This window comes from Citrus sinensis, chromosome 3 (assembly GCF_022201045.2).
Source record: "Citrus sinensis cultivar Valencia sweet orange chromosome 3, DVS_A1.0, whole genome shotgun sequence".
NCBI classification, from domain to species: domain Eukaryota; kingdom Viridiplantae; phylum Streptophyta; class Magnoliopsida; order Sapindales; family Rutaceae; genus Citrus; species Citrus sinensis.
The window spans coordinates 46,913,777-46,940,496 of record NC_068558.1 but is presented as its reverse complement, the minus strand read 5'-3'; the positions used below and the strand labels follow the sequence as shown (position 1 = coordinate 46,940,496).

Below are 26,720 nucleotides of genomic sequence, written 5' to 3'. Positions count from 1 at the left end.
TTTATAGGAAATTTTATTTGTAATAATTATAAATTGAGTTAACAATAATCCCAAATTACAAAATATTTGAAAACAAATTAAGTTGTAAAATAGTCACTTATTATGTTCCAACTTGATTCACGCACTGGGTTGTATTGAGGGAATTTCTCCGTTTCAACTGGGAACGAATCTTTGAATTAAATATAAAAGTGGCTGAGAACTTGAGGTAGCCTTTTACTTTTGTTTTCATGAGCCAGACTCGTAATATTTTATAATTTCTTCTATTTGCAGGTGGATCCTCTTCTTATCTTACTTTTGTTTTCCTTTTACGGATCTTGCTCATGTGCAAAATGATTGCATGCATCCATCAATTAATGCATCTCAAAAAGCCAAACTAAAGGTAAAATGAGTCGAGGATTTGAATCCTTCTTATTTTTACCCTGTGTAAGCTAACGTAAATAATGCATAAGTAGAGTTTATTTCTTTGAAGTACCCCACCCATAAAAAATGGTAAAAGCAATCTTAGAGTTACAGACTATTTATACAAATAAATCTGTAAAAAATTGATATGACACAAATATACCGCTTTAGTATAAAAGTACATACCCTAAAAATAATCAATAAAAATAGTTATGTGTGTCATGTGATATATATATATATATATCTTTTATGTGATTAATTCATACATGCTAAATCAATTTGTAAACATCAAATTTGACAAATAGTACGTGACTCTTAACAATATTATATATATGGACTACGTAAATGGATTATATCATTTAAGAAAATAATATAAACTTGCTTCTGAAGCAGTTGTCAAATTCTTTGACTCGTTTTTGGTCACCTTTAAACCTTGTCTTCTTCGTGAGTTTGTTATATGTGTTCCCCACTTCGCACTTGCGTTGGCATTGCGCATAGACTATTCTCCTTCCTTCTAAAGTTACAAAGTCAAATACTTAAAAGTTTCAATTTAATTCTTGCAAGATTGCTTTCAAAGAACATTCTGGAAAGAATAACAACAACTGCAATTTAATAATTAACTCACAGAAAGACGTGTACCAGTTAAAGAACTTTCTGGAAGTCTAAAATTCAGCTTAATTGTTGAGGAACATTCTAGAAAGACTTATTAAAATATGGGCCTAGCTAAATTACAGTAATTTGTAAACCAATATTTACTCGATCAAAATAATTTAACCGACATCTGGTATATTGTTACAATGATGACTGATTCAACGGCTGCAAAATGAACATTTGCGCTCACTTTAACGGCTGCTAAATAGGCTTGGTAAAATTTCGGGTCCGGTTCGGGTTTGATGTTGCCCAGGACCGGGATCGGGTGAGTGAAACAGCAACCCGGACCCGAGTTAAGCTCAGTACCTCACAAGTCCGAGTTTTTTGATCCAGACTTCTAAGCCCGCATATCTTCAATTTTTTTTTTCTAACAATGCAAATTTTAAAAAAGAAAATAGTCAAATAAACTCATTCAATCTCAAGTTTTAAAAAAGAAAATAGTCAAATACAAATATATAACATACTAACAATGTAAATTTTACACAAATAATAAATAAAAATTGTTTCAATCTACTTTCTAATACCTAAATTTATCCAATTTCTACCTAAACTCATTCAATCTATATATATATATATATATATATATATATATATATAAATTAAATTCAACAACACAATAAATCTAAATAACATCCAACATATCATAAGTTCATAATTATATATTTATATTTTATTTTTTAAAATTTATTAAGAAACCGATCCGGGTTCCAGGTTTTTGGTGTTGAGCCCGGAACTGGGCCTGGAAATGTCCGGATTAGAGAATTTCAAACCTGGGTCCCTTTTTTTAGGGTAAGCGGTCTGAGTTTTGCCCGGACCGGATTGGTCGGGTCTGGGCTGGATCCAGTTCGGGCAGGCTTTTTTGACACCCCTACTGCTAAATGAACAGTGCTTCACTTTAATGGTGCATTTATTAAACTAGAATGAGAATGAGTTGAAATCGGAATAGATTGGAATGGAAGTAGAGAATAGAAATTAGAATAAGTTGTTTACTTGAATTGTAGGAATCGAAATCGAAATCGAAATGAGCTGGATTACCACAAATGTGTTTACTTTGTTTTGGAATCGAAATCGAAATGAGCTAGATTGTAATAAATTACTAAAAAGTACTTAAATTATTGTCATTATTATTATTTTATATTTTAATTATAGTGATTATTTATTAAAAATTACAATTATTAGTAATTATTGTTAATAATGTATCAATATACTAATTAACTATAATATATTAACTAATTAATAATAATTATATATTAATTAATTATATATTTCGCTTTTTTATATTTGACATTTTTATTTTTATTTAAAGCAGGGGCATTTTAGGAAAATTTAAATGTCAATGGGGGTGAAATAGGAACTCTAGGAAATGGGAGATTGATTCCCACCTCCTCCCATGAGAATCAATCTCCCATTCCTCATTCTCAAATAGTGGTGGGCCTCACGATTCCAATTCTGATTCCTGATTCCCCAATCCAGAATAAACGACATCAATCATTCTAATTCTCCAATCCAAAAAGTAAACACACCATAAATCTTTAACCTCTAGCTTTGGGGCACTCCACCGGATTTTTTTTTCAAAAATAATTCTTATTGTTGACCAAATTTCAAGTGGACTAAAATTCATTGAAGGATTCCAAAATCATTTGAACAACTAAATTTTATTAAAATTTATAATACTAAAATACCCTTAATAATAGATTTTACCAGTAAGGACAGTTTTACTTTATGTAAAGTTCATTACATTTGACAGTCTTTAAATGCATTACTTTTGATACCCATCAAACACACATCCATTAACAATGTCATCATCTATCTAAACACTAATAATATTCACCTTAACATCAAATTTAAGGAAAATGACAAAGGAACAAAGCAATGATAAAACAAAGACAAAAATTTCCGTTCTATTGTGAATTTTTGGAATTTTTTTTAATGACTTTACATGTTTCTTTTTCTAAAAATGCTCTAAATTGACTTAAAATTAAGACAAAAATTTTTGTCTTTGTTCTATAATGATTTTTTAAATTTAATATTGCTCCAAATTTAATTCAATATAAAAGAATTTGTATTACATTTGATTAGACGCATGAGCAAGTTTCATCGAAATTATGCTGATTTTGAAGTGAATGTATATGAGACAATGATGATGTGTGTGGATCTTTCATATATGACTTTCTTTAGAAGTTGTTTACTACAACATTTTCTATTCTTCCAGTCACAATGCATCGTACATTGACCTTTTGACCACAAACACTCAATACGCACACATATATATTCTGTTCGTTAGTAGTCAGCCCTTCTAACCAAATGCGAAAGGAATTAAAAGGCGTCAAAGTACCAACTTAATTATCATAAAGTAGTTAACGTAACAAGGCTATATATATCCACGTTGTGAAAAATACCCATATGGCCAATTCTTCACCGATCGATCATCACACAGGTTAATAAAATATATCAACTGCAATTCTTCATTAACTAGATTCAAACAACAAGAAACAAGTACAAACAACTCCCCAAATACACAACACACAATAAAACAAATACAATAAGTAACATAAACTGCATCTTCTGCGATCCGGCTCTTTTGTCTTTTATTACGAAGCAGTAGCCGAGGGACGTTGTACCTACAATAAAAGAATATCATATACGGACCATCAAGTGTTAGTCATTTTTTATGCGAGCTGATCACATATTTAATATTAAGTTGTAAAATCGATCTTTCTCACCAGTAGTAACAGTAGGCAGTATCCTCTGCGACATGATTTTAATTAAGAACCAGAAGCTGCATGACCGCTTGATGCAGCTCGGGTATAGTCCTTCTCATTTAAGTTTCCTTTTAAGTAAGAGAGAACATACGGTTTCTGCACCCGAAAAAAAGAAGGGGGAAAAAAAAGGAGGCTAATTAATACAGATGAATTAACATCATTAAATGTTACTTTTGATAATGTGAATATTTACCATTAGATTTAATAAGATAAGTTGCTCAAAATATGTGTAAAAATTTAAGTCAAATGTTTAAGTTAAATGAAGCAATTAGAAAATTTCGTTAAAGTTTCACCTACTAATTTTTATGCTAAATTCAATTATGCTCATGCTCATTTACAAATTAGGCTATGATTGCATTGTTGTGTTGCTGTGTGTTGCATAAATTAAACTAATAAAGTGTTTGATAAGCATTTAATATTTTACTTTAAAAGTTAGGTTCAAAATGTTAGATGCTATATCTTCTATTTCACAACAATTGTATGACATTTAAATATCAAACGGAGCCTTGGTTGATAAAAATTTGATAGTAAGAAAAAAAAGAATGTAAAATAAGAGAATACCTGATAAGCAGAAGCATTGTTGGAGTGGTATTCATGAATAACCCAGCTGGTCTTGACAGCATTGGAGCCACGACCTTTGTAAAAAACCAAATTCTTTTTGACACCAATAACTTCTTTCCCATGTTTGTCCCAAATCTGACGATCTTTACCGGTCACTCTCCAGTGGCCAGCTCTAGTTGTTCTCTCCGTACGTGCACTATTTGCATGCTTCTTATTATGTTCACTGAAAAAGTACCACTCTTCGTCATTCTCAATTGCCGCTTGTTCTGTACATGCATATGTATATACATAAAAATTAATTAATAACATATATATAGTTATTCTTTAGTGCGGGCACCCTCATTTTTATTTTAATGCGGTCACACTATTAAGCAATTTAATAGAGTTAGCTTTTAATTTAAATTACATATTTTTATAGTGTATTGAAAATTAACTCTATTAAGCCATATGGTTTAATAGTGTTATCCGCATTGAAAAAAAATAAGGGCGCCCAAATCACATAATAAGTATAGCATACACATATATTGAGTACCTACCAGGTAATTGCCAAGGCTCAAAGGCGCAAATATTGACCGTGTTAATTACATGAACGGGGAAAACATTGCCACGCATCTTGTTTTCAAGAAAATAACTGATGATTTCGTCTTCGGTTGGACGGAATCTGTAGCCCAAGTAATTATAGTCCATTGTTACTGTATAAATAAGCAACAGACCGAACGGAGAAGAGACAGTATGCAATAGCTAGCTAAATGCTTTCTCAATTGGGTTTTTGATCAAAGGAAAGTTTTGCTAAATAATGTATATATATAGAACAAAGAAGAGAGCTAGAGTATTTAATAGCTATATGATGTATATATATGCTTTAATTTCTTAGAATTTTGAAGGGAATTTTTTTGCTATACAAGAAGCCGAGGTCGAGTGACACCTTATATAGCCTTAAGTATTGACTTGGCAATCACTTTCAATATTAGTCTTGGTCTTGGACTTATCAAAGAAGCTATGTAAATGATTTGGAAGTTTGAAATCTTAAATTAACTAGTACTGAGACATTCAAATGTAATTCCGCGTAAGAAAATATTGAGTACGTTTTTTGTAGGAAATTTATATGTGTGTGTAATATATCAAATCAATCAGAAATTAATTATACGCAAATATTACCAAATGAGGAAAATTTGCGCTTCTAATTTGCTAATTACTTAATGCACGGGCTGGCTTACAATATTATAATTTCTGAATGCATGGGCAGTTTCCCCGTTGGAGCAAAAGCAAATTAATAACGCGTACGCCATGCCAAGAGTTTTTAATTAGTTCTTATTTTCAAAAAAGAAAAAAAAAAGAGTCTAGTTTATTCTATAGGGTTAAAATCAGCTATATGTGTATATGGATTGAATAAAAGTAAGAACTATATAATTAATATAATATAAATTAAACAATGCTTCTCAAGTAATAATTTTCAACTTCTCTCACTCGTTTTTGGTCACCTTTCCTTCGCACTCGCGTTGAGCATAGACTCGTCACCTTCCTTCGCAAGTTTCAAGGTTAAAATATATGCTATCAATTTTGATGCTTGCAAGAAATTGCTTTCAAAGAACATTCTTGAGGAAAAAAAAAAAAAAAACTTAATAACTAACTGAAGGGAACAAGTAGACATGCATACATGATATACCAAAACAACTTATTAATTTCCGGAAGTTTCAGTTTAATTCTTGAAGAACGTTCTAGAAATTAAAGACCAATGAAATTAACACGTCTCATATCTACTAATATTGTAGTTGTAGATAGAGAAAGGATTCGAGAGAGATGATTGACTAAAATAGAAAAATCAAATAAAGCAAAGAATATGTTTTCCGCCTGGCCAGCAGGCGGGCCTTTTTTGTTTTTCTAATGAATAATATAATACATAGACACATACACACATATCAATCTTGTACCGGTAGGCTGAGACTCAATAGCCTAGTGGCTGCAGTAGCAATATAGTTACTTTGGTGACCGATGATGAATTCACAGTCCGATTAATATTCAGACGAGCCGCTTAGGGGAGAAATTCTGTAATAGCTCTGATGTATTACAATTAATTGATGCATGTATGACATGTGAGTGAAATTTAATATAACTACCATATATATGATAGTTTTTCAAAATAATACACACATGTCATACCATCATTTGCTCGTCATATAATTGACATGATACTTTTGCTGTATTCTAAAATTTCTCTACTTAGAGATAAATGAAAATGATCATGTTTGACTTGTTTCTTTAACTTTGGATCCCATATAATTTTGTATTACCATGCAAGGATAAACTTTACACAAAAGGTTTTGTTATATTAGGGATGACATTAAGGAAGGGAATGGAGGAGACTGACTTTCCCTAACTCATCTCCGATATTTTGCATAGGGGTGGGTGTTCGGATCGGGTTAACCCGATCCGAACCAAGCCCGAAATTTATCAGTGCTTGTTTGAAAGAACGAAGTTTCAGTGTCCTGTTCTCCGTCTGGAAAGAATGAAGTTTCACTAGGTGGCATCTGCCATTGTTAGTACTTGTTTGAACTGGCATTCCCATCATAAATATAAAGATATTAATATTTATATTACAGTTCTGTGGTGATGGCAATGCAGCAAGACATGATCTTTGGCTTGTGCGGATATTAACACATCTCAAATTCTTTGCAGAACTCGTTCGATTAACTAATGGATGAAATTTCTTTTCCTGTGCGTAGGTGATTTCTTTACCCATGTCACTGCAGCCTCCCACGTACATTCCTCTCAAATGGATTTGGTGGGTCGAAGACATTAAGAACAGTTTTTACACTGGTTTCGCGGGAGCTATTTATACTACTAATAATTATTTTAAACCATAACAAAGGAAAAATAAAGTCCTAAACTAAAAAAAAAAAAAAATTAATTCAAGTATGATTTGGACTTTTAATCTGCATCACAAATGCCTTAAAAGAAGCAGCGTTATTTGAGTTATATTATGCATAATCCAATTGGTTCTGATCCAATTGAGAATAGAAAACCAAATTATTTATGTAGTCAATTTCTTCATCTGTCAGTCCCATATTTTACTATCTTCGCCGGTGACCTTCCAGAATCCAGCGTTGGTTTTCTTATTTATCCCTCCACTTTTTGGATATTTAGAGCAAGCGCATTGAAAAAAGTTCCACACATTGTCTCCTCGTGGCATTTGGCGTAAGCAGTTGCAGGACAATACAAAATAATTGTTTATTTAAAGCGGAACCCACCGCATCTTCATTTCAACAAGATGCGATGAAAACAGCATCAAAGTCATTGAGACGCGTGGAACCATCATATTGAATGCCGCAGTAGAGCCAGAGCCGCTGTCAAAACTTTTGTTCGCCATTTTTACATACAAATGAATTAAAGTAAGTCCGTGAACTTGCTTCTCCAGTAGTTTATGACCCCACTATCTCATCTGCCATTGATTTTACTCATTCTTGCTTCTCGAGCAATCACCATTGTACCTTCGCCCTTTAACCTTTTTATATACCCTTTTGTGGTTGTGGATCACTGGTTTGTTATGCTTCCCACATTCGCATTTTCACCTTTCTTCACAAATTGCAAAATCAAAACTTTCAATTTAATTATTCAACTGATCCTTCCATAGAATATTCTTGTTGAACCACTTTATTTCAAAAAAAAAAACTCAGTTTATTCAAGATCATAATCGTGACTTAGAGTTATGCACGATGTAATTTCTTTTTTAAAATTTATTTATGAACACCATGATGTATTAACTTGTGTCGTCTTCTTAAATTTTTAGGGATAATTTTGAAGGTATGATTGGATTAGATTTATTTTTAGGATTAAATTAGATTAAACTGAATTATATAGTAATAGTATTGGTTTTTTATATGGTACATTATCAGATAGAACTATGTTAAATCTAATTTAATGAAACTAAAATAATTGTTTAAATAATACAATTACTTTAAATTGTATTCTCTATTGTTGAATTTAATATTAAATATTCAATATTTTGGTAGATAAATTATTGATTTTTTATGTTTAACATTTAATAATAGTTTAAATAAATTATTGAAAATATTTGTTATTAAATGCAAGTTAAAATAAGTTATTGAACAAAATTTTCATTTAATATAATATAAAAAGCTTAGATTATATAAATTGAAATTAATTTTTTTACATTTAATATTAGTTTTAATGTAAAGAAAAAGAGTAATGGAGAAAATAACAGCTTTTCATTTAAGATGGGGCTATAAATTATTTTGAACACTCATATTTTAATTAAATTTTATATTACTATAATATCCCTAAATTTTATATTAATATAATATCTCTTCTATTCCTCTGTTCTTTCCAATTGACTTGCAATTTCAATTGCAAAACAGTAAATAAGTGAATAATACGAGAAGAAGCTACATTCTATAAAGTCTGGTATAAAAATTGTGGATTAATTATCCTTAAGACTGAGTTTTCTTTTATAGTTTTTATTTGTCACAACATGATTTTGGTTTTTCCATTTTGGTCAAATTGATCATACTATTGTATTTATTATTTAATTTGAAAAATAACTGATCTGTTAAATTTATCGAAGAATTAGCTATGCAAATGTAGGTGATTATTAAATATTGACAAAATTGCTCAAAGTAGAACATAAATTTCTTCTCAAAATATTTAATAATATAGGATTTGTGTATAATATATGTAGGAGTTGGTGTTTTATGAATATTTTGCTCAAGATGATATTGGTGAGGTAAGAATTCTGTATCAAAAGATGAAGGGCTAGATTTTGATGAGAGAGTATAGAGAGAAAATCAATATAGGAATGGACTTGTAAAAAAAAAAAAAGGCAAAAACTAATATTATTTTCAGAAAAAAGTATAAAAACACGTAATGATGAAGATTTAACTTAGGTCTATATTGGAATTTTCAAACGTGTTCTCGAGTAATTCTGTAATTTAAAAAAAAAAATTATAGTGTCCTAAATATTAGTGTTCAAACATTTTTCTTTTTTTTCTTAGTGCAAATAACCACATTCTTTTATTTAATCTTACTTATTCCATTACTTTTTGAGTGAGACTATTTGTACTTTAAAAATTACTCTAAACACTCGTATTGTAATAAATTATTATATTATAAAAATATTCACCATATGAATTATTATTAAGGATTCTCTCTTATAAATTAATATAATATAATTACTCTTAACATTCATATAAAACACATATTATTTAATATATAATTCTCTTGCCATAAACCCTAAAAATTTATTTCCAACCTCTTAAACAATATTTGGCTAAACAAGAAAAAACCAATATTTCTTATATATTTTGAACATATTTTAGCTTTTTCATTTCCCAATAAAATAAAATAAAATAAAAATAAAAAGTATCTTCTGTAGTCTTCTCTTTCTTCTTCTTTTTCATGCTCTTTTCTCAAGTCTTCTTTGTTTTCTTCGTCTACTTCTTCTTCTTTTGGGTAGATGGTCATTTTTTTAAAATTTTTATGTTAAGAAATAGGGGTGTAAAAGCGAATACTGAACATATTTTAATAAATAAAAAATTAATAACTAAAAATTATGTTGAAAATTTTTGTAGAATATAATTTGATTCCATTATTATATATAATAAATTGTTATTAATCATTTTTGGTTCTCCTAAGCAATTTAATTGGTGTTTTGAGTAAATAATTTAACTAGTTTAAGTACCAATCTTTTTTAATATTTAAAAAAGTGTAGAAAATAAAACTTAATTTTTTTTCAAAACAATTAACACATAAATATACAGAGTAATAGAGTGTTAAAAATAATTTTTAAACTGCAAATAGTCTCACCTTTATCTTTTTTTGTGCTAAAATTAATCTAATCTTAAATTTCGTCCTAGCATCCGAACATGACCTACATGCAAGAATTAGCTAAACTCTTACATTCTCTGGCTATAATGTATATGACATAAAAAATATAACCTTAAAGCAAATAAAAATAGCCAAACTCTTACATTCTCTGGCTATAATGTATGTGACATAAAAAATATAACCATAAAGCAAATAAGCATAGAAATTACATTCAACAGCAAGATTCAGTACATTTTTTGGCCATAAAATTACAGTAGTGTTTCAAAACTCCAGGCACAAACATAAGCTTATAATGAAAGATTAATTCCATACCAGGTGCAGGCATGTAATCCCAGTAAGACACATGCTTAATGCTTTGGGATTCAGCAGTTGTGTCTTGCTGAGATGACATGCCATTGTAACATGCAACTGATAAGAACAGCAGAAGTCAATGAAGATACGCCATTTCCCTAATAATAAATATGACCAGAACTAAACTGACAAGCACATTCAAAAGATATACTGATGGTGGATCTGTTTTATGGCTTAACTGAGGTATCTCCAGGGAAATGAAAGACCTCCTTTGGTTGCTGCTACCAGCCCCGTCAGAAGCAGCCGTTAAACTGGAAATGTAAAGCTTCTTTTTGCTGCTGCTAGTGGATCCGTTAGAGCTAGAGTTTGAATCTTTTCTTTCCCTTGTTTTTTGTGCCATTTTCTTGTCTTTGACTAACCTCATAGTGGCTTTTTCTGTTCGGGGAAGATCAACAGCATGATGTACAGCTTCTCCCATCTGCAAAATAAATTGCACGGAGTTTAAAATCACTCTTATAGACTTCTTACAATGCGTTGAGGATTGGATTGTAAAGTCTGTAGGGACAGGTTATTTTAACATGCTTACCTCAACTTTTGATACTGCTTTGTCAGAAACTTTTCTCTGCGTTTTCAGTTCTTGAGTCGAACATCGCGCTTCGAAGTACTTGTGGTACTTGGGTGTATGTTGCAGTTCATCAACAACGCTTTCATGACCAACAATCCCAGGCAGATCAGTATCTGAATTGACGGATGAAACATCAAAGTCCATAATGCCATAACCTTCTGAAGAGGATGATGTTTCACTAAGTGCCCAAACTGTTTCCATCTGCGCATGTGTCTTCTCATAAAACACGTTTGAAGTTCCCGGCACTTTACCATGCTGTCGCATAGGGACGTGAATGGAAAAGTCAATATTCAATAAATGTACTATAACCAACAAGGTCCAAAAGGAAATATCATAATCTCAAAACTACAAAGGTAAAAAAAAGTAGCAAAGCATGAGTCTTTGGAATCTGCAAGTTGACCACACATCTTAAATTCTATCCAGAATCGCATACAAGATCCTTTAAGCTATATGAGAATTCTACTGCTAGCATTGTGACCGGGATAACATGAGAAGCATTATTATAATCACTTGTAACACTAATAAATTTATACAATATATGTAATTGCGGTTTATGAGCAACGGGAGTAACTTCTCCAATAGTTATTATTGGGGTGAATTTCTTTACCTGTTGATAGATTTTTGAATCCGCGTCGCTGCTCTGTCCGATAGACCTTCCTCCTCTCAATGATATTGTTGGGTTGAAGTCATGACGAAGAGTGTTCATACTTCTTTCACCAAAGCATTCACCTTGGTCGGCCCACAGGGAATTCACAAAGGCTTCTTCCTGCTCACTAGTTTCGAGACAACTATCATTCAAAAAGCTAGGTTCGTTATTAAACCCATCAGAATATGAGGTTCCGTGCTCTGGTTGAACCATTGGCTGTAATATTCGATCAAACACACTAGAATTAATGGAGGTTCCCCGCTCCGGTTGAACCATTGGCTGTAATATTCGATCAAACACACTAGAATTAATGGAGGTTCCCCGCTCCGGTTGAATATTTGGTGGCAATTCAGAGAAAGTGTTGTCATGAAACCCATTAGAATCTGCAAGAAGGTTGTAATCCAACTCGGTATCGCTAAGGAATAGTTGCCATTCTTCAGGGAGACCGCGGTTTATCTGGAGAGAAAAAATATATAGGTACTAAGCAATAGTCTCGAGTATTTATGTAATGTCTGTCATGCTTTGCCAGTATAAATTGATGATTGAAAATAGAGGCACGCTCTCTTTTACCTGTGGATTAGTGTTTTCTATGGCACGATTTCCAGAATCAAAAGCCAAATCTTGAGGAGTTGGTTCATTGCGAGCGTCAGGCTTAGCACCTGATTTTTTCTTCAAACGGAAGAGGACAAATTCCTTCTATACAAGTCAGATTAGAGGAAAAAGGGGGGAAAAAAGTCATTATATTGCAAATTTTCATCAGAATGCTCCAGTTTACTAGTGGAATACAAAACATGCACGCATAATCTAATTCCTATACTAAATTCAAGCAGAACAGAGCTGTTTCCCCAAAAGCATACTTGTCCACAAAATGTGCTAAGTGAAGAAAAACACACAAAGGAAATGAACTAGTAATCTGCTGCCTGCGTCATCAATCAAACAATTATGTCTCCAATAAAGGCAAGATTATTCTAATCACTCTCAAACTTCAACCAGTTATATACACAATCAATCAAGAACAGGTAAGCAACACAGACAATCGATTGATTCGATGGAATATGTAGATCAAAGTTGGGTTGGGCTCAGGAGACCACCACAACTTACACTCAACAGACAGAACGAAAATTCAGGGGATTCTACCTATCATATGCCAAAACTCCAAAAACAAAAAGAAAATAATAATAATTAAAGAGAAAAGATAGAGAGGGAGAAGAAAAAAAAAGAAAAAAAGAATACCGGATAAGAAGAAGCGTTGAGGGAGTGATATTCATGCATAACCCATTTGGTTCTGATGCCATTTGGAACACGGCCCTCGTGGAACACCAAATTCTTTTTTAAACCAATCTTCTTCCCCCGTTCGTCCCATATTTCACGATCCTTACAGGTGGATTTCCAAAATCCAGAGTTGGTTGTTCTGTTAATCCGTTTACTGTTTGCATATTTTGGAACAGGGGCATTGAAAAAGTACCACACTCGGTCCTCTTTGGGCATTGACGAACGCTCTGCATCACCATACAACGATATACATGCACACCAAAAACAAAGAAAATGTATACGTATAACTTATTATTACTTCACTTGTAAATTAAACTGAGGAGTACTATAGATGAATGACGTTCATTTTAGTTTATATATAACATACACTATACCATACTATACTTACGAGGCAATTCCCAAGGTTCGTACTTGCAGACATCAACAACATCTGCGATTGTATGGGCAGGGAAATCAAGGCCACACATCTTCCTTTCAAGAAAATACGTTACGATTTCTTCGTCAGTTGGATGGAATCTGAATCCCACAACCCCATGCCCCTCCATTAATTTTTTTCTCAATGAAAATCAATGTTCTCTGCTTCCGTTCCTTCTTACTATTGTGCAACAAGAAGAAGCAGTGGGGTGAAGTAAGCTCAAGTGACGGACGATCAAATAATATATGCTTCTTTTTAAAAGCATTGACTTGATGGTCTTCTCTCGCACACTCACTCGTCTTGGTCTTTGCCTACACGCCGAAGCTTAGGCGGATGCTTTGGAGACGAGGAGTCATCTTATTGGATTGAGCAGTGGACCCACAATCACAACCCGCCCGTTTTCGTTTTCCATTTGCCGGTGGGTAATTTTTAAGTGGAGTCCTCATTATTTTTGGAAAATAAAAACTCAGAGTCCGGAAGTTTGTAAAGTAAATCAATTTATATCATTCAAGTCCTTATTTTAATTTTTCTGTAAAAAGAGTTCACCGACCACATTTCAGTAAAAAATAATTGGGCCACCTCCTTGTTCTTTATTTAATTAATAAGTGTCAATAGTTTAAACTATTTAATGTTTTTTCCCCGTTATATTTATATCATATTTCATGTTAATCAGTTGGAATCTTTTCATAAAATTGAGTTGGGTGTAATTACTTTTCTATTTATGTAAAATTAAATTATGTGTTGTTTTGAGCAATAATATTTATACATATTAAGCTCAATGATAACATGTTAGGCTGTCAGATTTAAGTAGATATAGTGATAAAACAGTAAATGCAAAAAAAGTGTTAAAATATTTTATCAACGTTAAGGGGATTTTAATGGATTTTGAAATATATGGGAGGTTTGGTTAATTTTGACAAACAACAAGAGGGTTTAGTTTATTTTTCCCCATTAAGTGGACTGTATACGTGGCACCAAGCTTTTTCCTTTATTCTTTGTGATTGTGGTTTGGTATGTTATGTTCTTCAACTCTTCGTCTCCTTCTTTCACAAGTTGAATTAATACTTTCAATTTATCATATTCAAATGATGCTTTCAAAAATATTCTAGAAGAAAAAAAACCAAAATTTTAATTTTAATTCCTTAGGAAAAAATAAAAAAAATAAAAACAAACATTTTGGTTTGTTTTGTTTTCCACTCTTCGTCTCCTTCTTTCACAAGTTGAACTAATACTTTCAGTTTATCTTATTCAAGTTATGCTTTCAAAAAATATTCTAAAAAAAATCAAAATTTCAATTTTAATTCCTTAGGGCAAAAAAAAAAAAAAACTTGAGGATAAAATTTAATGTCTGACTGACATTAGTTTTTTTTTCTTTTTTTTAATTCTAGTTTAGCTATTAGTAGTGTGTCACAAATTCTTGTATAAATTTAATTTATACAAACTGATATAACATTATTAAATTGATTGAATTAAATATTTTTTGGTTCATATAAATTATTTTTATTATTTTGTATTTTTATTCGACCAATAAATTAGTGCCAATTCAGTAAACATAAAATAAATTTATATAAAAATTTATAACTCTATCATATATATTTTTTTTTAATTTAAGTTTGAATGTAATGGTAAATATCGATCGACGTTGGGTGTAATTCCTTCCGGTCACAATGCGTCGTACATTTTTTTTCTTTTGACTATATATATTTTCTTCGTTTGCAAGTGAATGCAAAGGACAAAAGCGTCAAAGTACTTGCTTAATTCTTTTCGGCGCGTAACAAGGCATATGCAATGCGTTCATATGATTCATGTTGAAAATATGTAGAGTTCTTTCTTCACCGATCGATCATCAAACAAACTGTATATCAACTGCTATTCTTCATTAATTAAATTAAACGCCAAGTAGTAACTAATTAATTACTAACAAAGTACATAACAAAACAAGCCAAATTCATATAATTAACTAAATACGAGTGATTAGCTTCATATATTTATATTCAGTCAAAACCATGATGACACAGCGACTGCTACCGAACCGCATCCACCGTGATCCAGCCATTTATTACGAAGCAGCAGCTGAAATCATACACAGACAGCCAAGTGTTAGTGAATCTATAGTCTGTACGAGAGCTGAACGAATTTCATAAATTTAGGAGCTAGGTTGATGTTTCTCACCCTGTTGCTGCAGACATCATACAAGAATACTCAGAAACCTGCATGGCCACTTGATTCACCTCGGCTATAGTTCTCGGGTTTATCATCTAATTTTCCTCTTAACCGACATAGAACATAATAAGGTTTCTACACACAAGGGGAAAAATAAAAATAAAAATCATAAGATTGTGTTGTTCTCAAGTTACAGAAAATTTCCATCAAATAAAGCTGCACCCTACCGACTTAATTACGAGTGAAAACTTATTGGATATATATATATATATATATAGGGAATTAACTTTTTAAAATGTGTGGTTAACTATATTTTAGAAGCTAAGCTAATTATGGTTTGCTATAGATTCCATCCAAAGCAGTTGCGACTTAAGGCTATAACATCCCAATACTAAATAGAGCCTCGTTTCACAAAATTGCTATATGAAGAAAAACAAGTTGTATAGAACAGAAGAGATTGCCTGATGAATGGAAGCTTTACTGGAATGATATTCATGAATAACCCAGCTGGTCTTCTTAGCCTTGGAACCATGACCTTTATGGAAAACTAGGTTCTTTTTCACACCAATAACTTCTTTCCCACAATTGTCCCAAATTTGACGATCGCCACCAGTCACTTTCCAGGAACCAACTTTTGTTGTTCTATCAACACGATCACTGTTTGCATACTTCTTTTGGAGTTCACTAAAAAAGTACCACTCTTCATCGTCCGGCGTTGCTGCTTGTTCTACATAAAAGATAAACATACAAACAACTTAATCAACTATTCTTTCAAAATCACACCATTAATTCAGCCTCACTCTATGCCTCCATTTGGTATTGTGTGTTATAACTTTTAAGCCTTTTAGACTACAACTACTGTAAATTAAAAATTTTAGCAGTGAAATAAATTTTGATCATATTTGGTAAATATAATTTTTTACCAAAAAAATAAATAAATATAATATAAGCTTTTCATAAAAACAAAAGTTGGATTAATAATCAAGTCACCTTTAAGGTTGGATTAATAATTAAGTCACCTTTAGTTTCAAACTAAATTTGTAAGTGTTCACCAAAAACTTCAGAGAGCCATAGCTACATACTCAACAACAACATCAAATCTAATTAACTAGAATTTGGAACAGAAATGGAATTTGATTAATTAAACTCATTGTAAGTTACTTTTGTGGTGAATGTGATAATAAGTACCTACCAGGCAATTCCCAAGGCTCAAAGGCGCAAATATTGAGCGTGTTAATTGCACGAACGCGGGAAGCATGGCCATGTATCTTGTTTTGAAGAAAATAAGTGATGATTTCGTCTTCGGTTGGACGGAATCTGTATCCCAGGCAATTATAGTCCATTTTTACTAGATAAATAAGCAACAGATCGAACAGAGAAGAGAGAGTACGTAATAGCTAGCTATATGCTTTCTTAACTAGGTTTTTGATCAAAGGAAAATTGAGCTATACGTGAAGTTAAGTGAGGAGTGGCTACTTATATAGCCCTAAAGCATTGACTTGTCAATCACTTTCGTTAGTCTTGGTCTTGGACTTATCAAAGAAGCTATGTGAAATGATTATTTGGATTTTGGACTACCAAGTTTTGTAACCTTAAATTAGTGATAAAATTCAATGTAATTCCGCGTTTGTTTGAAGCCTAAATGATATAACCCTTCTATTTACATATATTAATAGAAACGCGTGGGAACTGTTGAATATGTTTTTTATAGGAAATTTTATTTGTAATAATTATAAATTGAGTTAACAATAATCCCAAATTACAAAATATTTGAAAATAAATTAAGTTGTAAAATAGTCCCTTATAATGTTCCAACTTCATTCATGCACTGCTTTGTACTGAGGGAATTGCTCCATTTCAACTGAGGACGAATCTTTGAATTAAATATAAAAGTGGTTGAGCTGGCCTTTTACTTTTGTTAATTTTCATGAGCCGGACTCATTATATTTTATAATTTCTTCTATTTGCAAGTGGATCCTCTTCTTATCTTACTTTTGTTTTCCTTTTCCGGATCTTGCATTCTTGCTCGTGCAAAATGATTGCATGCATCCATCAATTAATTCAACTCAAAAAGTCAAAATAAACCAAAATTAGTTTGTTTGAGTAGTTCGACACTCTCACTCCTTAAGAGAGGTCAGGAGTTCAAGCCTTACTCTCATATAGAGTCACCACTTTGGCAAGCACTTTATCCCTTACGAACCGATCTGGTGCGAGCATGAATTAGTTTTGGTTGTAGTACGGGTTTAAAGGTGCCTCCCATAATTGGTGTCCACTTAAGACCATCTCGTGATTCAGAACAAAAAAAAAAAAGCTAAACTAAAAGGTAAAATGAGTAGAGGATTTGAATCCGTCTTATTTTTACCCTGTGTGAGCTAACGTAAATAATGCATAAGTAGAGTTTAGCTCTTTGAAATACCCCACCCATCAAAAAAAGGTACAAGCAATCTTAGAGTTACAGACTATTCATACAAATAAATCTGTAAAAAATTGATATGACACAAATATACCGCTTTAATATAAAAGTACAAACCTTAAAAAGAATCAATAAAAATAGTTACGTGTGTCATGTGACATATATTTTTTATGTGATTAATTCATACATGCTAAATCAGTTTGTAAACATCAAATTTAACAAATAGTACGTGACTCTTAACAATATTATATATATGGACTACGTAAATGGATTATATCATATAAGAAAATAATATAAACTTGCTTCTGAAGCAGTTGTCAAATTCTTTGACTCGTTTTTGGTCACCTTTAAACCTTGTCTTCTTCATGAGTTTGTTATATGTGTTCCCCACTTCGCACTTGCGTTGGCATTGCGCATAGACTATTCTCCTTCCTTCTAAAGTCAAAAAGTTAAATACTTTTAAGTTTCAATTTAATTCTTGCAAGATTGCATTCAAAGAATAACAACTTTAATAATTAACTGACAGAAAGACGTGTACCAGTTAAAGAACTTTCCGGAAGTCTAAAATTCAGTTTAATTGTTGAGGAACATCCTAAAAAGGCCAATTAAAATATGGTCTTCAATTAAAATTTGTTGATGTGAATGGTTTGATATTTTTACTTCTTAAAAGAGGTTAGGGTTTCAAACCCCGCTCTCGTATGGAGTCACTATTTTGGCTAGTACTTTATCATTTACGAGCCGATTCGGTGCGAGCAGATATTAGTTTGAGTTGTGATACGGACTTAAAGGTACATACTATCGTTGAAGCCCACTCATAACCACCTCGTGGTTCAAAACAAAAAAAAAAAACAAGGTCTTCCTAAATTACATCAATTTGTAAACCAATATTTACTCCCTTGTTGTTGACCAAATTTCAAATGAACTAAAATTCATTGAAGGATTCTAAAATCTTTTGAACAACTAAATTTTATTAAAAGTTATAATATTAAAATTCCCTTAATAATAGATTTTACCACTAAGGACAATTTTACTTTATGTTTATAATACTAAAATTCCCTTAATAATAGATTTTACCACTAAGGAGTAAGGACAATTTTACTTTACGTAAAGTTCATTACATTTGACACCAATCAAACACATCCATTAACAATGTCATCATCTATCTAAACTCTAATAATATTCACCTAAACATCAAATTTAAGGAAAATGACATAGGAACAAAGCAATGATAAAACAAAGACAAAAATTTCCGTCTTATTGTGAATTTTTGGAATTTTGTTTTAATGACTTTACATGTTTCTTTTTCTAAAAATCCTCTAAATTGACTTAAAAAATTAAGACAAAATTTTTTGTCTTTGTTCTATCATGATTTTTTTTTTTCATTTAATATTGCTCCAAATTTAATTCAATATAAAAGAGTTTGTATTACATTTGATTAGACGCACGAGCAAGTTTCATCGAAATTATACTGATTTTGAAGCGAATGTATATGCGACAATGATGATGTGTGTGTGGAGCTTTCATATATGACTTTCTTTAGAAGTTGTTTACTACTACATTTTCTATTCTTCCATTTATATATATATAACTCAATGCTGGTATCTTTCTTTTCTTTTTCTTTTTTTCCTTCTCCTTCCGGTCACAATGCATCGTACATTGACCTTTTGACCACAAACACTCAATACGCACACATATATATTCTGTTCGTTAGTAGTCAGCCCTTCTAACTAAATGCGAAAGGACTTAAAAGGCATCAAAGTACCAACTTAATTATCATAAAGTAGTTTACGTAACAAGGCTATATATATCCACGTTGTGAAAAATACCCATATGGCCAATTCTTCACCGATCGATCATCACACAGGTTAATAAAATAGATCAACTGCAATTCTTCATTAACTAGATTCAAACAACAAGAAACAAGTACAAACAACTCCCCAAATACACAACACACAATAAAACAAACTCATAAAGCTACTAAACAAATACAATAAGTAACATAAACTGCATCTTCTGCGATCCGGCTCTTTAGTCTTTTATTACGAAGCAGCAGCTGAGGGACGTTGTACCTAGAATAAAAGAATATCATATACAGACCTGTTACTCATTTTTTATGCGAACTGATCACATATTTAATATTAAGGTGTAAAATCGATCTTTCTCACCGGTAGTAGCAGTAGGCAGTATCCTCTGCAGCACGATTTTAATTAAGAACCAGAAGCTGCATGTCCGCTTGATGCAGCTCGGGTATAGTCCTTCTCATTTAAGTTTCCTTTTAAGTAAGAGAGAACATACGGTTTCTGCACCCAAAAAAAGAAGGGAAAAAAAAGAGGCTCATTAATACAGATGAATTAACATCATTAAATGTTACTTTTGATAACGTGAATATCTACCATTGGATTTAATAAGATAAGCTGCTCAAAATATGTGTAAAATTTTAAGTCAAATGTTTAAGTTAAATGAAACAACTAGAAAATTTCGTTAAAGTTTCACCTACCAATTTTTATGCTAATTTCAATTATGCTCATCCTCATTTACAAATTAGGCTATGTTTGCATTGTTGTGTAGCTGTGTGTTGCATAAATTAAACTAATAAAGTGTTTGATAAGCATTTAAGACTTTAGAAGTTAGGTTCAAAATGTTAGACGCTATAACTTCTATTTCAAAACAATTGTATGACATTTAAATATCAAACGGAGCCTTAGTTGATAAAAATTTACTATTAAGAAAAAACGAATGTAAAATAAGAGAATGCCTGATAAGCAGAAGCATTGTTGGAGTGGTATTCATGAATAACCCAGCTGGTCTTGACAGCATTCGAGCCACGACCTTCGTAAAAAACCAAATTCTTTTTTACACCAATAACTTCTTTCCTATTTTTGTCCCAAATTTGACGATCTTTACCGGTCACTTTCCAATGGCCAGCTCTAGTGGTTCTCTCCGTACGTGCACTGTTTGCATACTTCTTATTATGTTCACTGAAAAAGTACCACTCATCGTCATCCCTAATTGCCGCTTGTCCTGTCCATGCATATGTATATGCATAAAAATCGAATTAATTAATTAATCAATAATATATATATATAGTTATTCTCTAATGCGAACGCCCTCATTTTTTTTTTTATGCGGATACACTATTAAGCAATTTAATAGAGTCAACTTTTAATGCTATTAAACTGCATGTTTTGAAAATTAACTCTGTTATAATGTTATCCGCATTGAAAAAAATGAGGGCGCTTGAATATGAGAATAAGTATAGTGTACAAATATATAGAGTACCTACCAGGTAATTGCCAAGGCTCAAAGGCGCAAATATTGACCGTGTTAATTACATGAACGGGGAAAACATTGCCACGCATCTTGTTTTCAAGAAAATAACTGATGATTTCGTCTTCGGTTGGACGGAATCTGTAGCCCAAGTAATTATAGTCCATTGTTACTGTATAAATAAGCAACAGACCGAACGGAGAAGAGACAGTACGCAATAGCTAGCTAAATGCTTTCTCAATTGGGTTTTTGATCAAAGGAAAGTTTTGCTAAATAATGTATATATATAGAACAAAGAAGAGAGCTAGAGTATTTAATAGCTATATGATGTATATATATGCTTTAATTTCTTAGAATTTTGAAGGGAATTTTTTTGCTATACAAGAAGCCGAGGTCGAGTGACACCTTATATAGCCTTAAGTATTGACTTGGCAATCACTTTCAATATTAGTCTTGGTCTTGGACTTATCAAAGAAGCTATGTAAATGATTTGGAAGTTTGAAATCTTAAATTAACTAGTAGTGAGACAAGCAAATGCAATTCCGCGTAAGAAAATATTGGGTACGTTTTTTGTAGGAAATTTATGTGTGTGTGTGTGTGTGATATATCAAATAAATCACAAATTAATTATACGCAAATGTTACCAAATGAGGAAAATTTGCGCTTCTAATTTGCTAATTACTTAATGCACGGGCTGGCTTACAATATTATAAGTTCTGCATGCATGGGCAGCTTCCCCGTTGGAGCAAAAGCAAAGTAATAACGCGTACGCCATGCCAAGAGTTTTGAATTAGTTCTTATTTTCAAAAAAAAAAAAAAAAGAGTCTAGTTTATTCTATAGGGTTAAAATCAGCTATATGTATTTATGGATTGAATAAAAGTAAGAATTATATAATTAATATAATATAAATTAAACACTGCTTCTCAAGTAATAATTTTCAACTTCTCTAACTCGTTTTTGGTCACCTTTCCTTCGCACTTGCGTTGCGCATAGACTCGTCACCTTCCTTCGCAAGTTACAATGTTAAAATATATGCTATCAATTTTGATGCTCGCAAGAAATTGCTTTCAAAGAACATTCTGGAAAAAAAAAAAAACCTTAATAACTAACTGATCAAGGGAACAAGTAGACATGCATACATGATATACCAAAACAACTTATTAATTTCTAGAAGTTTCAGTTTAATTCTTGGAGAACATTCTAGAAATTAAAGACCAATTAAATTAACACGTCTCATATCTACTAACACTGTAGTTGTTGTAGATAGAGAAAGGATTCGAGAGAGATGATTAAGTAAACTAGAAAAATCAAATAAAGCAAAGAATATGTTTTCCGCCCAGCCAGCAGGCGGGCCTTTCTTGTTTTTCTAATGAATAATATAATAGATAGACACATACACACATATCAATCTTGTACAGATAGGCTGAGACTCGATAGCCTAGTGGCCGTAGTACCAATATAGTTGGTTACTTTGGTGACCGTAGTACCAATATAGTTGGTTACTTTGGTGACCGATAGGGATGGCAACCAAACCCAGACTCGGATCGGATCCGGATTAAACCCGGAAAATCCGGTCTGGGTTCAACCCGCACCGGCATAGTTGTTATCCGGAATCCGGATCAATTTTTGACAACCCGCATTTTTTCGGTCCGGATCCGATTTTAGGTGAACCCGTAAATCCAGAACCCGGACCCGAATATTATTTATTTTAATATTAATTTTGATCCGTAAATCCGTAAATATAAATAGAAAAATTAAAACAAAAAACAAAAACAAAAGTGAACCCTAGATCTCTCTCGTTAGTCGTTCCTGTGATCCTCTCTCGAAATTTCTCTTTCAACCTAAAAAAAATTACTGTAAATCTGTAATTTCTCCTCTCACAAGACAAGTGAAATCTGTAATTTTGTAAAGCAAATGAAATCTTCCCACGAGACAAGTTGGCCCTCTCTATTCCTACGCTCTGGTTTTGAATGATTCATTATCACTTGCACTCACTCATTTTCCTCAGTAAATGAGTGAATGATTCAGGCTTTTGAACGGAAAACACAGGCCGTGTTCCAGACTTTAGAATAGCAACACCAGCAAGAATGGATCCAGTACAACCGCATCTTGATCGTTTGCAGAGTACTGTGCCGAGCAACACGTCTGTGCAAAGTTGGGAGGATCAACAACTGAACGAGTCCCTTGCTATTAATGTCAGGGTCCACTGTTTAGCATTGCAACAGCATACCATGATGAAGTTCTTGCAACAGCAATAGCAACAGCAACATCAGCAGCAAAGCCAGACCCAGCAGCAGCAATCATCGATGGGATTTTTAGAACAACGAGTCCAGCAACAGCAGCAAGCCGTGATTGGGTCATTACAACTGCTACAGAAGCAGGCACAACAGCAGCAGTAGGCGGTGATGGGATATTTACAACAAATTACTTTTTCAAAAAAAAATAAATAGAGCAATCCGGGTTCAAAACCCGAAATCCGGAAACCCGGATTTTTCCGGGTTGAACCCGGACCGGACCCAGATTTTAAAAATCCGGGTTTAATGCGGGTCTGATTATGAGAATTTTGTGTCCGGATCCGGATCCGGAACAGCCAAACCCGGACCCGGACCCGAAAATTGCCATCCCTAGTGACCGATGATGAATTCGCAGTCCGGGTAATACTCAGACGACCCGCTTAGAGATAAATAAAATGAAAATGACCCGTTTGACTTGCTTCTTTAACTTTGGGCCCCATATAATTTGGTATTACCACGCAAGGATAAGCTTTACATAAAAGGTTTTGTTATATGCCTAAATTTCAAATAACAAAACTCATCTTCATCACCACTAAGTCCATCATCGCCGTTGCAATTGCATGGTATGGATTTTTTTTTTTAATTGTTGATGGTATTGATTTTGATAAACGTGAGAGATGAGAAGTTGATCTAAGTGAGTGATTGAGCAAATGAAAGAATAAAATAATAAAATAAAATAAAAGAGTAAAAGCTTATTTAATTCCTATTTTTGAAATTAATGTCGCTTTAGTCCCGATATTTTTAAAATTAGCTCATATCATTTATTCATTATCATTAAATTATCAACACCTCTGCCGTTACTTTTTGTTTCTTTTAATTTGTTTTTACAATATTACCCTCTTACAATAATGTTTCTTTTTTTAATAATTAACAAAAAATTAAATTACCAATTTAACTCTAAAAATAAAATAAAAATAAAAAGAATATATATTAATTTTTATGAAAAACTCTACTAAGGAATTAATATATTATTTTTTATTAATATCCAAAAATTTGGTAATTTATTTTTTACAATTTTAATTTTTTTGGACATACGTGAGCTTCCACAAAAATTAATAAATATTTTGTTTTTATTTTATTTTTGGGTTTAAAATGATAGTTTAATTTTTTTCTTTTTAATAATTTTCCAAACATAATTATTGTAAAAGGATACTATTATAAAAGCAAGTAAAAAAAAAAACAAATAGTAATGGCAGGAGTGTCAATAATTTAACGACTGAATGAGATATTTTAAGAAATATATGGATTAATGCGAGTGCTAATCTAAAAATATAAAAAATGAACAAACTTTTACCCAAAATAAAATAGGTCAATTGATTGATCTCCCACCAAAGCAAAAAGTAGAAAAAGAAATAAAAATGACAACGAACTTTAAAATTAGTTTTGAACGTTGTGGCTATCTCACAACTTCATATTATGTGATTTTACTATAACATGTGGATCAAAGGCTAAACACTCAAGTCTCTCACATATCTTCTTATTTGCTTCATATGTGAGGAATACCGCTTGGATCATGCCACACATCGATTGGAAATTGGAAGGCTAAACTTGGCAACATGTGATTGGCTTATGGAAACCATAAATAAGCTCCCTTGTTTGTAAATATGGAATCCGAATTTGAAAAGTAAATTTTCATCTCTAATAATAATGATCTTTCTGCAACACCAGTATTACGTAAAAAATAACCTTTTCAAGAACATAAAAATTCTCACATATTTTTTTAAAAAAATCATCCTGTAAAAAATGAATACACAAAACGACGTGTGTTTTGTAAAAAAAAAATTTTAAATAATCTCCAGAAAAAATTACCACATATTTCTCTAAAAATAAACATCGTTAAAAAAATTATCATACTTTTTTTAAAAATTGCCATCTTAAAAAAAATGACCTACATATTAAACAATAAACATCTTGAAAAATTGACCACGTATTTTTTTTTTTGAAAGGACAACCACATTAAAAAATGACCATATTATTATGATATTTAAGTGGATGTCCACCACATGCTCACTGTTAGCATGTGTGGTGACATGACTAAATAGCTTGATAAAATCATACATGCGGCTAATTTGATGGTGAATGTTTTGCGAACGATTGCCATCTTAAATTGTACAAAGCATGATTAGTCAACAGCCATTGTAAATATTTATAATCCATTCTAAAATAATATGATTCTAAAATACAAAAGTAACTTGTTATTTTCTCCCTCACATTCTATAACCTATATCATATATGCTTTCTATTAAGGTCCTAAAATACTTCCTAGCAATACCATCAATATTGTTAACATTGTTTTTTGAAAATAACAATTTTCTAAAGAAAATGACCACATTTTTTTTAAGTAACCCTCTCTAAAAGAAAAGGACCAAACGGGTAATTAAATTACCTATTTTACCCTTGCAACGTTAAAACCAAATTGCTCACAATATGTTTTGCATCTTCATGACTGTACATTATAACTAGCACTTGTTAATTTTTGCGGTGTTCTTCTTTTGCATCGTTGTATATGTTATTCCGACGAAGCCATAAAAGCAACCCCAGACCGTAAAACCCTTGATTCAATATCATACATTGGATAAGGGTTATTTCCACCCAGCCCCCAAATGTTTCAATATTTTCCGCCGTGCACCCGAATGTTTTGACAATGCTCACTCCACACCTAATTCCGTTAATTTGACCATTATGTTTAACGGAGCTATTTGAAATTTAAATAAATATCCGATATACCCCTTATCTTGAATTAAAGAAGAATAAAATGAGATAAAATGCTAATTTAATAATTAATATTTACATTAAAAAATTTTATTTAAAGGTAATTAATAATAATCCTATCAATTAAATTATCAAATAAATTTAATTTATTATCATCAAATAATATCAAATAATATTTAGGGCGTGAACTTCCAAATTTACCTTTTGACCGTTAGAATAAACGGTCAAAATAACGCACTTGGGTGTGGAATGAGCATTGTTGAAACATTTGGAGACGCGGTGGAAAATGTTGAAACATTTGAGGGCAGGACGGAATTAACCCCATTGGATAAAACGTTTCATTTCCAAGAATGAAGACTCGCTCTTTTATGATACTACTAATTTCAAGCAAGCAAAGCCAAAAACCA

General features: G+C 31.9%; 3 protein-coding genes across 7 annotated transcripts; all 3 read right to left on the bottom strand.

The window, feature by feature from the left end:
• Window positions 1-3,492: 3,492 nt before the first annotated feature.
• Window positions 3,493-21,696, bottom strand: LOC102631318 (NAC domain-containing protein 71-like). Of its 3 annotated transcripts, none has more exons than XM_052438763.1 (4): window positions 21,323-21,696; window positions 4,374-4,639; window positions 3,774-3,908; window positions 3,493-3,671 (listed from the first exon to the last, which is right to left on the bottom strand). In XM_052438763.1, the coding sequence occupies exons 1-3, from the start codon at window positions 21,471-21,473 to the stop codon at window positions 3,816-3,818; spliced, it is 510 nt and encodes a 169-aa protein (XP_052294723.1). In that variant the 5' UTR covers window positions 21,474-21,696; the 3' UTR covers window positions 3,493-3,671; window positions 3,774-3,815. The 3 variants fall into 3 exon arrangements, with proteins under 3 accessions (XP_052294723.1, XP_006491405.2, XP_006491410.1); XM_006491342.4 differs by lacking the exon at window positions 21,323-21,696 and adding an exon at window positions 4,910-5,261; XM_006491347.4 differs by lacking the exons at window positions 3,493-3,671; window positions 3,774-3,908; window positions 4,374-4,639 and adding exons at window positions 19,982-20,108; window positions 20,205-20,339; window positions 20,795-21,060 and having other exon boundaries at window positions 21,323-21,694.
• LOC102606720 (uncharacterized) lies at window positions 10,393-13,786 on the bottom strand. 3 transcript variants are annotated; one of them, XM_006491344.4, is made up of 6 exons: window positions 13,437-13,786; window positions 13,010-13,275; window positions 12,347-12,469; window positions 11,738-12,232; window positions 11,092-11,385; window positions 10,393-10,983 (listed from the first exon to the last, which is right to left on the bottom strand). In XM_006491344.4, the coding sequence occupies exons 1-6, from the start codon at window positions 13,591-13,593 to the stop codon at window positions 10,642-10,644; spliced, it is 1,677 nt and encodes a 558-aa protein (XP_006491407.2). In that variant the 5' UTR covers window positions 13,594-13,786; the 3' UTR covers window positions 10,393-10,641. The 3 variants fall into 3 exon arrangements, with proteins under 3 accessions (XP_006491407.2, XP_006491408.2, XP_006491406.2); XM_006491345.4 differs by having other exon boundaries at window positions 12,347-12,445; XM_006491343.4 differs by having other exon boundaries at window positions 12,347-12,472; window positions 13,437-13,785.
• Window positions 15,322-17,060, bottom strand: LOC102607406 (NAC domain-containing protein 96-like). Its single transcript, XM_006491346.4, has 4 exons — window positions 16,819-17,060; window positions 16,088-16,353; window positions 15,636-15,761; window positions 15,322-15,536 (listed from the first exon to the last, which is right to left on the bottom strand). The coding sequence occupies exons 1-3, from the start codon at window positions 16,967-16,969 to the stop codon at window positions 15,666-15,668; spliced, it is 513 nt and encodes a 170-aa protein (XP_006491409.1). The 5' UTR covers window positions 16,970-17,060; the 3' UTR covers window positions 15,322-15,536; window positions 15,636-15,665.
• Window positions 21,697-26,720: the final 5,024 nt, after the last annotated feature.